Raw genomic sequence first — 17486 nt, 5'->3', positions numbered from 1 at the left:
CGTTGCAGCCTCAGGGCTTTTTTTTGCTTATGTGGCTACATTCTAAAACTACAAACCAATGTCTTTCTGTGTGTCTATGCAAGCCAATCTAGTGTGCTTTGCTTCAAAAACTCCAGTCATTTCAGAAAATAATGTTGCTTGTTTATGGTTATTAGGCCTGCATCGACATGAATTCAGAGATCAATGGATAGTTCTTTGTTTTTGACAACACTGTTTTGCACAAAATATTTCCATTCTACATACTACTAACAGAGGTGTGTAGTAATTTCTCACATTTACACAATATCTTTTTTATGTACCTTTAGGAGTATCCTAGTGAAAGAAATATATACTTTAGTGTATTTCAAATATACTTACATTTGTTTAAGTATATTTTAAGTATACTAATTATTAAGTGTACTACCTATAAATATATACGAAGTATACTAAAAGTATGCTTGTACCAATTTTGACATTATAACTTTAAACATACTTAAATATAATTGTACCAAAATACACTTTTAAGAAATAAATATAAATAAAAGTATACTTTAAGTGAACAAAATATGTATTTTCCCAAGAGTAAATATACCTCTGCTCAAGTCTATATTTAAAAGATATTTTAAATATCTTTCAAATATTTTTTAAAGATATTTTGTGTACATTTTAAAATATATGCTCAAAATAGAATTTTTTGAAATTCACTTAACACTTAATTTAAATGATTAATTTCCGTATGTTTAAAATTACATCTCAGTGTATACTTTGGGCTAATAAAGTATGCCTTTTTAGGTGGCTTAATAATCTTTTACTATTTTGTTAAAATGGAAAAGAATATAAAAACATAACAGTCCTTATAGGGGAACTTGATGTAATGTTGTTTAACAAAGTAAATAATATGTTCATACATCAAAATATCAAACATTGACAGTTTTGAGGTGCTACAACAAAAACAATACTTCAATATGAATCAAGCTCAGAACACTCAAAAAAAGTAAAAAATAAAATAAGGCTTTTTAGCTATTTTTAAAAAAATATGTGTTAGTCCTTAACACTAAATGTAAGGAGTTATCTTCAGTTTTACATCTCTCTAAATATAATCTGTTGTTTTCAGTTTTTTAACTAAAACACGGAAGCTGACTTTACCCAATCTATTTTCAGATGTGTGATGTAAGATCTGTTATTGAACGGCATTAGCTCCTGTTCACACTCCAGACCAGATGGTGGAGGTATTGCACACTTTCAGTTTTTTTGAAAAACGCCATAAAGAGAAGAAAAGCCATGAAGCCAGAGAAGATAACAGACGCTGTTCAAATTTGCCATTTTTACTCGCATAATATTGCCTTAAAAGTAGAGAGGGCCTTGATGATAAGTAGTTTTGGTAAATTCAAGCTGGTGACATCATACTCCGAGTTAAACGACAACACAACTAGACAAGAACCGGATGGAAGTGAAATATGTGTCACCAAAGGAGCCCGAAGGGACGAAGTCTGCTAACGTGTTGCTAGTTGGTGGTAAGTTTGCTTCAAAATGCTAATTGTCTTCGATTAATTATAAATAGTGCAGTACATATATAAACAAACTTACGTTGGTTTCAGAAATAATTTATAAATTTTATTGTGACTTTTATGATTATTACTGTAAATAGCCCCAACTTATTTGTTATATGCCCCTTTTTGCGCTTATTGCCTTTTTGTTAGTTGACTTTTGAATTAATGCTTTTATATTGATGAGAGAACTACCGCTGTTTATGTTGTGCAGCGGCTGCTTGGCAACAGAAAGAACGGAAGATAAGTTGCAATAGTGTTATAAATGTATCTTATTAGCGGACCCTTTGATGAAGGCACAAGGTACGTTTATTTTGTAAATAGGATATTTCTAATATTGATCAATTGGGATTGGGATTTTTGGTTTATTGTAATCAAATACGATATAGTCTTTGAATCGATTGATATTGATAGTAGTGAACGTTGTTTTCAGTTTTCAAACATTATGGTTCTAAGAGCGTGTTTTGTGTCTTATCTTTTTGTGTTTGTGTTTGTGCTACAGCTCTTACGGTGAAACTAAGGGTTCACTCCCATTAAACCTGTTCATCAGTAAAGCCAAATCCTTCATTTGAAGGGGCGTCTGCTGTAGTAAGAGCTTAGACCTCCAGGAGTAAGAGCTTTACTTCCGGGAGAAGAGTTTCGCCTTCGGCATTAGGAGCGAGCTCAAGAAACGGCACGGAGCAACGAGCTGCAGCAACGGTCGGTAACGTTTATTAACATAATGGAAAATATATGGAAAAACAAATTGAAAAGGAACAAGAAACGGACAAAATAATTAATAAAACATTACTGAGACGAACGGAACGGCTTAGTGTACCCACGGAAAAAATGCTCTTACTTCAAACGGATGAACAAAATAAAAGAAGAAGCTGCTAACCATTTATGAACATTGGAAAGGCCAGGTCAGATCGTACAGAGAAGATCTAAAACGTGATTTTTTGGATTTACAGCTAGCAGAAATGGCTAATATTGAAAAGACTGTAAACGACATGACAAAAATCTACAACAAGCTGAGAGAGCGTGAAGCACCTGCCCAAGTCATAAGGCGCAAAATGGATTCATGCGAATCAGTGACAAAGAACATTATGAAAATAATTTCTGAGCATTTAACAACGATAGATGAATTTGATGCAGATAGAAAAAGGCAGCGCCTCCATCAGCTCTTAACCTATGAACATGCCAAATCCATATTTGGTACTGTATCACAGACAAGTCACCATACTGAAGCAAGCATCATAGCCAAAAGAATTGATGCAGCTGCAGAACTAGCTGCAATGGAAGTTCAGTATAGTTGAATTGAATTGAATTGAATTCAACTTTATTGTCATTGCACTGTCACAAGTACAAGCAACGAGATGTAGTTTGCATCTATCCAGAAGTGCTCTACGAGATATAAATATTTATTTACAGATGTACAAGACTATGTATGTATGGACTATAACGGGTTATAGCAAAGAGATATAGATATTGTGTATAAATATAAATATGGGAGCTATATGCACAGATTATACAGAATATACAAGAATGTTAGGGAATGGATTATAGATAAATAATGGCAGATAAAATTTACAGGTTGTATGTGTGTGTGAAGAAAACAGTCTGTGATGTGTGTGTGTGTGTGAGGATAGTCCATGTGTTATTGTTGTATGAGAGGATAGGGGAGTACAGTCCTTATAGTTTATGTTTTATGTCAGGAGGTGTTCAAAAGCGTGACAGCTGTGGGAAAGAAGCTGTTCCGGTGCCTGGTGGTTCTGGTCCGTAGGCTTCTGTAACGCCTCCCAGAGGGCAAGAGGGAAAAGAGTGTGTGTGCTGGGTGAGTGGAGTCCTTTGTGATTTTCCCGGCCCTTTTCAAACACCGCTTCCTGTAGATGTCCTTGATGGCAGGGAGCGGTGCCCCGGCAATATACTGGGCAGTTTTCACCACCCTCTGCAGCGCCTGCCAGTCAGAGACAGAGCAGTTCCCGTACCAAGCTGTAATACAGTTGGTGAGGATGCTCTCGATGGTGCAGCGGTAGAAGTTCGTGAGGATCTCTGAGGACAGGTGGTTCTTCCTCAGGGTCCTCATGAAGAAAAGGCGCTGATGCGCCTTCTTAATGAGTTTGGAGCAGCTGGTCGTCCATGTCAGGTCCTCGGAGATGTGGACTCCCAGGAACTTAAAGGTGTCCACACGCTCCACCACTGTCCCCTTAATGTGGATGGGTGGATGTGGGTCAGCGTTCCTCCTGAAGTCCACGATAAGCTCCTTGGTCTTCTCGGTGTTCAGCTGCAGGTTGTTTTTGTCGCACCACTCAGCCAGACGGTCTACCTCCTCCTTGTAAGCGGCCTCGTCATTATCTCTGATGAGGCCGATCACCGTGGTGTCGTCTGCAAACGTGATGATGGCGTTAGAGCCATGGACAGGTCTGCAGTCGTAGGTGAAGAGGGAGTAGAGGAAGGGACTCATCACACAGCCTTGTGGCACTCCGGTGTTTATGATGATGGTGGATGAGAAGTGGTTGTCCAGCCGGACATGTTGAGGTCGACTGGTCAGGAAGTCGAGCAACCAGTTACACATGAGTGGACTGATGCCGAGGTCTGTGAGTTTGGTAATGAGTTGTGATGGGATGACAGTGTTGAATGCTGAACTAAAATCTAAGAACAGCAGTCTGGCGTAAGTGTTCTTACTGTCCAGGTAAGAAAGGACAGAGTGCAGCGCTATAGAGACTGCATCCTCTGTGCTCCTGTTCTGCCTGTATGCAAATTAGTGGGGGTCTAGTGTGGGGGGGAGACAGGATCTGAGGTGTGCTAGGACCAGCCGCTCCAAGCACTTGGTAATGATGGGGGTAAGGGCTACCGGGCGGTAGTTATTGAGTCTGGTTGGGTTGGGATTCTTGGGGATTGGGACGATGGAGCTAGACTTGAAGCAGGTCGGTACCACAGCGCGGGCCAGGGACAGGTTGAAGATGTCCGTCAGCACTCCTGCCAGCTCCCCAGAGCACGTTCTGAGGACACGTCCAGGTATGCCATCAGGACCCGCAGCCTTGTGGGATTTAATCCTGCTCAGAGCCGCTCCTACGTCAGTGGGGAGGAAAGTCAGTGGCTGTTGGCCTGGGGTGGTAGCTGTTTTGGTTGCAGTTGTGGTATTCCCTCTCTCAAAACAAGCATAGAAGTTGTTAAGTTTGTTGAGGAAGGAGACATCAGTAGAAGCGGGGGTGGTATTGGGGTTCTTGTAGTCTGTGAGAATCTGAAGGCCTTACCACATACGTCGGGGGTTGGCGTTAGAAATATGATCCTCCACCTTCCTTTTGTAGTGGTGTTTATCCTTCTTGATTCCCTTCTTCAGCTCAGCCCTGGCTGCACTGTAAGTCTGTGCATCCCCTGACCTGAAGGCAATGTTGCGGGCCTTCAGCAGGAGACGAACGTCTCGGTTCATCCAGGGTTTCTGGTTGGGGTACATGGTAATGCGTTTGCAGGTGGTGACACGTTCTATGGTGGTGGAAATATGGTTCAGTACAGATGAGGCGTACTGATCCAAGTCTGTATGGTGGAAAATAGTCCAATCTGTATTCCTGAACCAGTCCTGGAGCACAGCGTCTGAGCCCTCTGGCCACACCTTTACTGTCCTCACGGTAGGTTTCACACGTTGGATGAGTGGTAAGTACCGAGGTGTGAGGAACAGGGAGAGATGGTCTGATTGTCTGATGTTGGGGAGGGGTGTCACATTGTAGGCTCCAGCCAGATTGGAGTAGACATGGTCCAGGGTCTTGTCTCCTCTGGTGTGGCAGGAGACATGTTGGTGGAATCTGGGAAGAACTGTCTTCAAGTTGGAGTGATTGAAATCACCCGCAACAATAAAAGCAGCCTCGGGGTATTTGGTTTGGTGTTTGCTAATAGCCGCATAGAGTTCTTTCATGGCTAGCTTGGCATTAGCATCCGGGGGGGTGTACACGGCAGTGAGGATGATCGAGATGAATTCCCTTGGGAGGTAATAAGGTCTGCATTTGACCATTAAAAACTCCACATTCTGTGAGCAGTGACTCTCGGTAGTAGCAGAGTCTGTGCACCAAGCTTTGTTAATATAAATGCACAAACCTCCGCCTCTGGTCTTGCCGGAGTCATCTGCTGTCCTGTCGACTCGGTGTGTGTGGCGTCCACTTGGCTGGATAGCATTGTCCGTGCAGCTGTTGTTTAGCCATGTTTCGGTGAAAAACATGACATTTGAGTCCATAATCCGTCTGTCACTCGTGATGGATAGTCGTAACTCGTCCATTTTATTAGCCAGAGAACGGACATTGGGAAGGAAAATGCTGGGTAAAGGGAGCCGGTGTGGTGTTAGCTTTAGCCTAGCTTGCACCCCTCCACGCTTGCCCCGCCTTTGTTTACGTTCTCGTCGTGGCCTGCGTACACTTCCACCCGGCCGGGAGAAGTGAGCAGCCTCTGGTGTTCTGGAGATCTCTGGGATGAGTCGGAGATGAGCGATCATAGAATCAAAATTGTAGCTCCAAATGTCCAGAAGTTCATGTCTGCTGTAGCGCAGCAACACTGTGCAATTCTGAAAAAAAAAGTCCAATAATGAATAGATAAAAAAACCACTAAAGAGCAGATTCTGGAGAGACGCTGAGCCTCGCGTTGTTCACGCGCCGCCATCTTGGTCTACAATACCTGTTTTACCGTGATTATAAAATCACTCAAGAGGAAATCAATCAGAGGAAAAGGATAAGAGAAATGGAGGAGAAACACAGGAGGGAACTGGATGAACAAAGGTCTGAACTAGAGCGCTTACGAGCAGAAAAGGAAAGGGAAGCTGCACGTGCAAGGTTAGAGATTTATGACAAGGAATTAAAAGTTGACATGGAAAATCAGTTGATGATACAGAACAATAGGACTTCTGTTATAAACCAGAGCTTTGCACAACCAGTTCCAGTGGATTCTACAGGTCCATATCAACCACTCTGGCAACAATGTGCATCAGTTCCTGCAAACAATCCTCTACAACAATCACACCCTCAAGTTGCTGCTCCATCGCTTCTCACAGACATATCCCAGCTGGCTAAAGCTATCCAATACAGCATAGCTGTAAACAGAATCCCAGTGCCTGTGCCCATGGTGTTGAGCGGAGATCCCATCACCTATATTGAATGGAAGGCTTCATTTGTCTCACTGGTGGACTGCAAAAGTATATCTCCTCCTGATAATCTGCATCTACTAAAAAGGTACATCACTGGTCCTGCTCTTGAATGTCTTGAGGGCATATTTTATCACAGTGATGAAGATGCATACAGAGATGCAATGAAGAGGCTTGACTAGCTCTACAGTCAGCCTTTTATTGTTCAGAAGGCATTTAGAGACAAAATGGCCAATAATTCATTCAAAAGATGCAGAAGGTTTATGAGCATTTTCTGATTTTCTCACAACCTGTCTCTAAGCAACATCATAGGTAAAGAGCTTGGAGATTTTAAGTGACTGTGAGGAAAACCAAAAGTTGCTGCAATAGGTTCCAGAATGGCTTGCAACACGGTGGAATCGTTAAGTCACAGTTGCTCTCTTGGAAGGTAAAGATTTTCCCTCCTTCAAAGATTTTGCTGAGTTTATGGCACTTGAGGTGGAAGTAGCATGCAATCCTATGACTTCTTCATATGCCCTCCATTCATGCAGCTCTTCTTCAGAAAATAGATACGCAAAGGAGATTAAATCAAGCCGATCTACAACTCAAGTCTTAACAACACATGCTACAATACATGCAGATGAAACAATGTTAAATGGCACAAGGTTAAAGGTCACTTGTATGTTCTGTAAAGATGAAAGGCATCAGTTGTCAAAGTGCCGAAGCTTTAGGGACGACACCCCACCTGTCTGTATAATGAGAATCACAAGGCAAATGAAATAGCTGAGAGCTCCACAAACATCACAGAAAGTGATTCTACAGCAGCCACAGCTCTGAGTGTCACAGAGGTGGGTCAGTCAGGTAGTACCTCCATGATTGTTCCTGTATGGGTTTCTACTGCAGAGAGTCCATCTAAAGAACAGTTAGTTTACACTTTATTGGACACACAAAGTGACAACACATTTGTTAGTGAAGAATTGATTAACAAATTACAAGCAGACTCCCATCCAGTTAAGTTAAGACTTATCACAATGCTGGGAGTTCACACAACAGTCAAAAGTCAGAATTATTGTAAGTCAGAATTAGAAAGCCTAAAGACTTTCCTGTCTCAGAACAGGCTCTGGCTCCACCAGATCACCAACCAGTTCTGAGGATGAAGCTCCACATCGTCTTCATGGTGGAAGGATTTTTGTTTTTTTTCTACTGAGCAGCTGGTTACATTTTTAACAGCAAAACTGGTGTGTTTCCAACACTAAGTGCTTAATAAACATGATTTGATTTTAAAATAATTGGACAGAATTTATTCCTCTTGTTAATCTACCATTTCTCTTTCATACATTTTATTCATTGTTAACTTTCAGGGCCCTGTGATGGACTGGTGACCTGTCCAAGGTGAACCCCGCCTCTCATCTGATGACTGCTGGAGACGGGCACCACCAGCCCCCCTCATCGTGGCTGAGGGTCCTCAGGTTGAGGGTCCTGAGGGATCAGTGTGCAGGACCAGCCACACTGATCCTGCAAGGATCAGCGTGTTCAGATCATGGATGAGAAGCTTTTAAGGTAGTTTATCTCCCTTAAGTCCACATTTAAAACGGCTTCATAGTTAAAGCCAACATCAACTGATTCTATGAGATTGCTGACTGTTTTTTTTCTACTTCTAACATAAACAGGCAAAGAAGACACCCAGAAATGATTTTTCACCCCAGGCAGCAGGTCTCAATCATCATCAGTTCTGATGATGTCACATACATAAGCGAATCCACAACGTCTTAAAATTGTAAGTCTTACTTTTTTCTTTGCTGTTTTTCTGTACTCTTTCAAATACAAGAACTTTCTCTGTTTAACTGCTCTATTGTTCTTTTTCGTAGGTTTCTGTAAAGCGCAGTGGTCCAGTGAATAGGAATCTTCTGTCGTTGATCCTCACTGTTCTTAGGACGGAGAAATGTCAGTTTGTCTGGAGTAATACTGGAATACTGTGACATTGTATTAAAATAATACTCTATCCTTGGTGAAATATATTTCACATTTCCTCTAAAGTGTATCTATTGTTTTATTGTGCTAATTTTCATAAGCATGTTGTCTGTAAACTTTAAATGTATTGACAATTTGTACAATTCTGTGATAGCATATTGGCAATGTATTCTTGAAAAATGTGTGGAAGACTTTATTTGACAGGGTGTGCATAAGACTGACATGATACTGTCATAAACATAACACCTGTTAGGAACATACTAATAGGTGTTATGAAGTGTTATTCGGTAAATAATGACACTTCTAATGAGAAGTTGCCTTAAAAGTTGGATGACAGTGTTATGTCAGACCTATGCACACCTCATCAAACAAAGTGTTACCAAAATGGTAATATATTGAAAGCACAATGTAATTAGTTTCACCTGTAAAGTGTGTTGTAATTGATCCTGATGTGTTTGCAGTGCTGCAGTGTGTATGAAGCATGTAATGTACAAAGTGGCAAAGCAGAATAATAAAATACATTAAGTAACTAAAAAGTGTACTTCATCAGCAATTATAATAAAACAAAAGTGTAATTGTAGCATACTGTAATCACATTACTAATGCATAAAATATGTAATGCCGATATACTTAAAATACATTCTAAGTATATTTTAAATGTAATTGAATAACAAAAATAGTACACTCAAAATATACTAAACATGCAGGTTTATATTACATAAAAAGCAATACACTGAAAGTACACTAAGTTTAACTTAAGTTGTCCAAAAAAGTTTGTTGAAGTACACTTAGTACACTTTAAATTGTGCTTTAGTACAATTTAAATACTATTAAAATACACTAAGCCCAAAATTAGTTGTTCCAAAATGTCACACTTTAAGTTAACTAATTCTAAGTGAACTTGAAGTATACTCATGATTAATCTGACTTAAAGTATGCTATGTATGTATGTATGTTAAAATTTAACATACTTTGTATATATGTTTTTCACCAGGGTAGTTTTTCTCTAAAAACAAAAAACACTATGTTTAAACTTTAATATTGTGGCATGATATGAACAAACAAAAATGAATGACAGCACCAGAGAGCAGAAAATCATCACATAGAAAAAGGGATAGCCTGGCCATTGCCTTCCTATAAAATTCCACTCTATTCAAATCTCTCTTTGCAACTCCATCTGGGCTTGCCTTTCTCCCACTGAATTGGCTTCCATCATTTCTACCAGGCCAATCAGCGAACAGAAGGAGAAATTGTGAACAAGGACATTGATTTTCTTTTCTGTGTTAGCATACTCTCCCTTTAGTTGCAGCAATTTCAGCTGAGGAGTTGAACAAAGCCGTTCAGTTCATATTGACCATGCTAGCAAATATTGGTACTCCTGTCTTAGCAGTGGAGCATGCTGTCTTAGCATGCTCCACCGCTGGAGCATGGTTGTTAATAGTGCAGGAAAGTTCTGGCAAGCTTCATAACATTGAACTGGCACATTACATACAACATGGACAAATGTTAGTGATTGTGTAAAATTTAAAACTTCAATAGAAGCCATGGCTCAAGGAAGCAATCTTTTCTCAACAATCAAGAATCCAGACTGTACAAAGCAAATAGCATAGAACAAGGCCTGGTTTTCACCAGGCATGGAAAGCAGTGATAGTTTAACTTTTTTCGGTAAAACAAACACAATTATTTGCAAGGTCAAATCGTCAGTCAGAGCCTGTCGGTCATGAAAATGAGCACACAACTCACTTATGATGCAGTTTAATGTCTAAAAACTAGCTAATAAGCGCTCTACTGCTCTGAAAGTAGCTTCATTCTTGATGAACTGACTGCATAGACAAAGCTCTGGAGTCTGCGTTTTTACCTTAAACATCTTAAAACAAATCTTTGTGACAAATAAAAGAGTGGTTTAATTAGTTACCGCTGCTGGTGGCACAATGCATCGTGCAATGTCTTGCTGGCCAATTCCTGCTGTCACATATAAACCAATGTCCTAAAGAAGAAATCAATGTTTTTATATGGCAAACAAGTGAAGTTATGTTGTGTGATTTAAGTAGGTAAGTTTTAAGGTCTTTGGTCTCTAGACTTTTCCATGGTAAACAATATTCTGAAACTTAAGTGTTATTCTCAAATTTACTTTTTCTGCCTACATCAGCATTGTTTTAAGCCATGGTATCATCAGTGTATATTTTGTTTTTCCAACACAGAAATCAGCTATACAAATGTTCAAAACTTTTTATTCGGTTTGCAGGTTTGCTTGAGCAGAAATGAAGTAACATCTGGGGATATCCTGAATGTTAAGCATTTCCTCAATTTAACTTATTTTTTTAAAGTAGAGCAGAATATTTTTATCAGTGTACTTCAAATCACTGCTGGTCCATTGGTGCTCTGGAACTCTGATGACAAGGCTGTGTTGTGGAGTCAACTGTGAGCCTTGAGCTCTTGTGGAATTAAACCACGCCTAAAACATGCTGGAGGGTTTTTCAGCTGGCTGTGTAACAGCTTGGGAGTCCCTAAAATAAGCAAAAGAAAACTAATAATGTAACATGTTAGTCAATGTTTTCTTTCAGCCCAAAGAAAGCCCAATATACGTAATTATTTTATCTTGGTGTTAAAGCTACTAGATCAGGGGTGGGCAATCCCAGTGTCCTGCAACTCTTAGATGTCTTCCTGGTCCAATACACTTCAATCCAATAGCTGAATCACCTCCTAAGTTCTCCAGCGTCCTGCTAATGACCTCCTTATTTGATTCAGGTTTGTTGAAGTAGAGACACATCTAAAAGTTGCAGGACACCGGCCCCTGAGGCCTGGAGTTGCCCACCCCTGTACAACATGCTGTTAGTCAGCATGGGTACAGGACTGTTCGCTGCCTTGTCACCATTATATTGCACTCCGCACAGCCGCAGCAGTACGGGCCTAGATCTGTTTGCCAGTGGCATGCTATATATTGAAATAATGTTCTAAAAACAAGTTCTTGAACTTAACCCAGTGAAGTGAAAACTATTCCTGCAGACATGAATTCCTTCGATCATATAAGTAGTCCTGCCCTTATTGCATGTTGTTATCCAACCAAAACGGTACACAATTGACAGTTAATAAGGGACTAATAATTTTGACCCTGGTAGTTTTTGGTTTTTGTGAAAGAATTGAGTTTCTGTATGCAAAGTAAACCAACCATCTAAAATAAAAACTAGGATGTTTGGAAAAGCTGTATTGAAGAATCACTGAGTTTTGCTTTTTTTTTGACAAAACATGTACATTTCATAGGTCTACTAATTTTGACCTCAACTGTAGGTTAATTACACTCAGTCTCAGGTTTTCATGTCTTTTCTCTGGTATAGGATATTATTATTTAAAATCTACTTTTTGAGCTTTATATCATGTTATTATTCCATAATCAAAACCAAAACTAATGTTGCTTTGATTTAAACAAGTGGAAGTGTGTAGAAAAGCATTCCTGTAGTTTTGTAACCATTTGCAATTGCAGTAAACTCTGTACCATTTCTCTTGTTTTTGTGTTGTGCTGCCAGTGCTTGCAGACTCAGAGTTGGAATATACTGAGCAGAGCACCTACAGCTTTGACTTTTAGCACAAAATCATCAGGATCCAAAAATTCATCAAAAAAGACCAGCAAAGGTAAGTTTTAGAAAACAAATTCTGCTGTTAGGTTATGTTTTACTTTTCTAATCTTTTAAATGAAATTTGAACTGCGGCACAAAAATCATTGATCTAATAATTTTCATTGAGTGGTACAGAAATCCTACAATTGGACCAGATAAAAAAAGAAATAATAAAGAGGGGTGAACTGAAACCCAAGGTCTTTCTGCAGTTTGATCAGGTTCAATGTTATTTTGGAAACCTTGAACCTGGTGACCCCACAGAAAATGGGGCCCAATAGCTCAGGGAGTTTTGGGCACCCCTTGAGTTTAACAACCACAGTTAGACTGTTAGTGCTGTTTACCAAATGACTGCATACTTTTGTTGAACAGCTTTTGTTATCCTGGTACATGCAAATAACTTTTCACCTTCTATTATCTTTATCTCCATGTTATTGAAAGTTACCTGGTCATTGGAAGCCCTGAAACATCCTGTGTTTAAATTGTTTCTCATAAAAGATAAATATTATTAAAGTAATTGGCTCTGATGGGTTATTTCTGACCTGTTCTGGGTATTTCTGGAGATAGCACTAGGAGGTGGCTGAAAAGCTTGATTTATTTATTTATTTACTTTTCTTTACAGATTCTGTCTCATATTGTACTGTCAGGGCACAGTGACAGTTTTAAATATGTAAAAAACAAAGATTAATAAAAATTACCTAATGTAACTTTAAAGGCAATATTTTATGCATAGTTCTATTGTCTGTATTACAAATGGCACTTTCATTTCTGTTTACTGCAAATGTAAAGACAACCCTTGTTGCTTTTTTTTTTGTTGCTTCCACTATTTCAGTGGAAGAAATAGTGCTAAATTTACTGTTTTGTGTACTGTTTGCATTTCTAAAGATGTATTTTCCCAAATAACCTACATGAGTTCTCAGGAGTTTCTGAAACAATTGACATGATACCACCTGTCAATCAATCCAGTGGGTTTGTCAGGAAGCGATCAATCGACATCCTCATTTTGTGGATACTAAATACTTCAGTCAATCAACTTTTGATAAGTATGTAAATAGTAGCGAGCCTCAGAAAGTCCTTCAAGGAATTGATCATGAAAACAGGACCAGAGACCCAGTCTATTCGACTAATGGAAAGACAAACTCAGTGAAGAACAGCTTGTTTTCCTTTGTCCCATACATTCAGACGAGGAGGATGTTCTACTTCGAGAGGCTTGGAGTTAACTTCGGGTATCGTTGTTGAGAAGGGGGAAGCTGTATTATCCAGTGGATTGCACAGACAATAACTTTTGAAAGAAAAACTTTAAGCAGTTGAATTTTGGTTAAAAAAAAACAAACAAAAAAAAAACAAGTAAACTTGCAAACTACATTCACCCAATATTTGCACACATACACACGGTAATGGCACAAGCTACTGCAGGGGTGCCCAGAGTTGGTCCTGGAGGGCCAGCATCCTATACGTTTTAGTTCTCTCCTTGGTGGTAATAACAACCTTTTCAGCAAGTCAATGTTCTTCTTAGGCCTCTAATGAGCCATCATTGGATCCAGTGGTGTTAAACCAGGGAGAGAACTAAAGCATGCAGGATGCCGGCCCTCCAGGACCCACTTTGAGCACCACTGAGCTACTGGATAGTAGCAACAGCCCCATGATTACAGGATTAATTCCTATCCTATGTATGAGTAGTGCGTTTGTGTGATCCAAATAACCAACCTTATTTGGTTGGTTATTTGGATCATACAAATAAGAGTATAAGTAATAAGAGTAATAGTATTACTCTTATTACTCATTTTTGTAATGTTATTAATGATTGTAGTGAAGTTCTGTAGTTGTTGCCCCATAACTGCACAATAACTCAAATGAGGCAAGACTAGGGGAACAGTAAAGAATATGGAGCGCTGTTTCCTCTAGGACACATTAGGCTTTATTTAAAATAAACAGACTTGTAGACAGTTTAACCTGTGTGTATATATAATTTGAGGTTTCATGTTATTTTATCATCAACAATGACCCCAAGAAATCTATATTCACTTACTCTTTCAATTTTTACACCATATGTGTTTATATTGATTTCTTTATTTGACTTGCTATTCCCAAATAGCATGATTTCAGTTCATTCAAGTACACATCTCTACCTTTCTTTTGACCTTTTGACCTTGTTTCAATAGTTCAAGCTTGTGTTTTCTACTCACAAATTGCATTATTATGGCTGGTTTGTCCATCTTGCTTCTTTGTGGCAGCAGTTGGCAGACTTCAATTTGGTATCAATCCAGTGTAATTCCTTTTGAGTTCAGGAAAGCTGTTACTTGTTGCTCAAGAGATTCACCATCTTGCTTATTTGGTACCTCTTTATCCATTATTGTCACTGCCAGTGCATAAGACTGTGGTCTGATTTTGAATCCAGTTACTATGATGTCATTCAGTCTGGCATATTGCTCCAGCTAAGCAACACGGATTTCCAGTGACACAATCCTTTGGTCTTTTTCTGTGTTCTGTATCCTCAATATTTTTACCTCTTCCACCAAGTTCAGTATTGTCTTTTGTCAATATGTCAAGAGATTTTTTTTAATGTCATCTACCTCTTCTGTAGCTAGGTTCAACTCTTTTGGTGGCATTGCTGTACTAATTCAATAGCCAATTTGCTTCAGAGAGAGTCTGGCACATGAAATGATGGTCCTGGATCAGGTGGTAACCTGGTGCTACCACCTCCAGAGGTGTATATAGAAATATTATTTCTATATTTCTTGTGTGCAGAGCCAGAAGGCTGGGACAGAACTGTCTCTACTCCAGTAGCTGATGCATCCACCTCCACAATAAATTGCTTTCAGGAATCTGGCTGAAGGAGGACTGGTGGCAGGCCCGACCCAAGCCTCCATGGGGCCCTAAGCAAAATTTGGTTTTGGGGCCCTCTAGTTCTGCTAACAATATGGACTGGCTAAATGAATATACAATAATACAGTATATTCAATTAGCAGTCTGATCATTAGGTCATTCACACACCTGCTATAAACTTATTGCATCTCTGGCAGTGTTGTTTACATTATGTACATGTATAATTGGATACATTTATTGGTCAACTGATTTATCGACCAGTTGATTTCTGTGCGCCGATTTCCTTAATTTTGGGGGATCATGATCAGCCGATACTTACACATGAAGCCCATCTTATCCCATAATCTTATCTTCGTCAGCAGATTTAAAAATCAGCCTCTGTCCTCTTCTGCTCTGCAGTGAGAGGTTTTACTGACAGACCGGTTCCTCCAGGTCAGGTCCGCATGTTTACAGTTAACAATATTTACCCCACTGTTGCCAACTCACCGACTTTTTGTTGCTATATTTAGCAACATTTTAGACAAAAAAAAAATTCATATCAGCCAAAATCAAAATCAGCAGGTCAGGCTTTTTAAAGATCAGTAACCAGGGATCGGCTAGAAAACTGCCATCAGTGCAGCTCTACACACATATTCATGACATTCTATGATTAAATTCATTTTTCTTAAGTGTTACTCCAATAGCTAAAAATGTAATTTATACTGCGTGAGTCTTTCTCTCCTAGAATGTGGACCGGTACCGGTACTGGACTGATTCTATGCATTCAAATGATTTTAAAAGAAGTTTCACATAACTTAGAAGTTGATGTCAAAATAATGTTTGTTTTAGCCACAAAATGATTTTGCTTAGCAGCAAACAACATTTCCCCAACTACAGCATAGAGCAGCTCATCGATGTAGCAGCTATGTAGCCTGACATGAAAACATTTTGGTAAACAATGTCAAACATTGAGAAGTTTTAATTATTGTTATCAAATGTTATCAAACACGGCGTTTTGAAGCCAAAATACCTCAGAAATATGCAGAGCCAAGCATGAGAATCAACTCATTTAAAGATAAAACTCAGCTTCACACAAACACCTAGCATAAATGTTTGGCTGTTGAACTGAACTGTTCAAGCTAATTTTCTATTAGCAGCTTTACAAATGTTTTACATTACATTACCAAGACATATTAAAACAAATTTTTATCTTGGCTTTTTTCTATTCTTCCTCTTTCTATTCTCCCTCCCTGAAGCATAAGTCATTTTTTGAGACATTGTTTTGTTTATTTATCTTCTGACCGAAGCTTTGGACGTTTGGATGCGCTCTGCACGTTGCACGGCAGCTCATGTTACCAACGAAGAGTGCGGTACCTACCGCGGCCACCAGGGGCCCCCAGGAGCAATTTTTAATTTTTTTAATCAATAAATTAATAATTTCTACATCCATTCATACGTTATCAAATACATATTATTGTAAAAACAAATCACTTCATAGTGAAATTGTGTGTTTTTGATATTATAGTGACATAGAAATTATTACTAAAAAAAACCAAAATCATCTCCAGTGAGGAGGCCAGTTAGTCGCCCTGGGGTCCTAACCGGCTGCTTAGTTTGCTTATGCCTTGGGACGGCCCTGACTGGTGGGGAAGAAAACAGTTGTTTAAGTTCTTTGAAGGCCACTGCTGCCTTCAGTGGCCATTTAAAGAGCTGCTTGATTGAAGTGAGTCGAGTTAGTGGCTGGGCAACAACGCTGTAGCTCTTAATAAACTTACAATAAAAGTTTGCAAAACCCAGAAAACGCTGGAGTTGCTTACATGTACTGGGCCATTCCACCACTGTTTTGGTCTTGTCGGGATCGGCTCTGATCTGTTCATCCTCAACGACAAACCCCAGGAAGTTGACTGTGGAGAGAGGGAAACTGCATTTCTCAGCCTTAACAGACAGTTTGTTCTCCAGCAGCCTCTGGAGAATATGACCGACATGCTCCTCCTTGGTCTGTGAGAAGATGAGTATGTCATCAAGGTAAACGAACACAGAATGATTTAGGAAATCTCTCAAAACGTCATTAACTATGCCTGTAAGACAGCAGGAGCATTAGTTAGGATAAAAGGCAAAATGGCCTACAGGTGTCTTAAAGGCCACTTTCCATTCATCTCCCTCACATATCCTGACTAGATGATAGGCATTTTGTAAATCCAATTTGGAGAAGATGGTTGCCCCATGCAGAAGTTCAAATGCCTTTTGATATCTGGTAGTGGGTATTTATTCCTTATAGGGATCCTGTTTAACCCCCTATAGTCAACGCATGGGCATAATGTGCCTTCTTTCTTTCCAACAAAAGAAACTGGCACCTAGTGGGGATGACGAGCGGCGGATAATGTCAGCTGCCACAGAGTCATTAATTTAGGTCTCCATGGCCTCATGTTCCTGCTTAGACAAGCTGAACAATCAACTGTTAGGCAGCAGTGCATCTGGCAGGAGCTCTAT

General features: G+C 39.5%; 1 protein-coding gene and 1 long non-coding RNA gene across 5 annotated transcripts in view; both read left to right on the top strand.

Moving 5' to 3' along the window:
• LOC116722767 (magnetosome-associated protein MamJ-like) overlaps positions 1-17486 on the top strand; it is a 30844-nt gene that overhangs the window by 550 nt on the left and 12808 nt on the right. For all 4 annotated transcript variants that reach the window (XM_032567045.1, XM_032567042.1, XM_032567041.1 and 1 more), the window contains exon 3: positions 12105-12210. In XM_032567045.1, the coding sequence (XP_032422936.1) occupies positions 12105-12210 (106 nt within the window). The remainder of the gene's footprint in view (positions 1-12104; positions 12211-17486) is intronic.
• On the top strand, positions 1562-9116 carry LOC116722771 (uncharacterized). Its single transcript, XR_004339837.1, has 5 exons — positions 1562-2225; positions 7727-7847; positions 7971-8169; positions 8280-8386; positions 8478-9116. It is a non-coding gene; the product is annotated as an uncharacterized LOC116722771 (long non-coding RNA).

Source organism: Xiphophorus hellerii, chromosome 7, assembly GCF_003331165.1.
Source record: "Xiphophorus hellerii strain 12219 chromosome 7, Xiphophorus_hellerii-4.1, whole genome shotgun sequence".
In the NCBI taxonomy this organism is placed as follows: domain Eukaryota; kingdom Metazoa; phylum Chordata; class Actinopteri; order Cyprinodontiformes; family Poeciliidae; genus Xiphophorus; species Xiphophorus hellerii.
The sequence above is the reverse complement of the archived record's forward strand: the minus strand, read 5'-3'. Positions and strand labels throughout refer to the sequence as shown.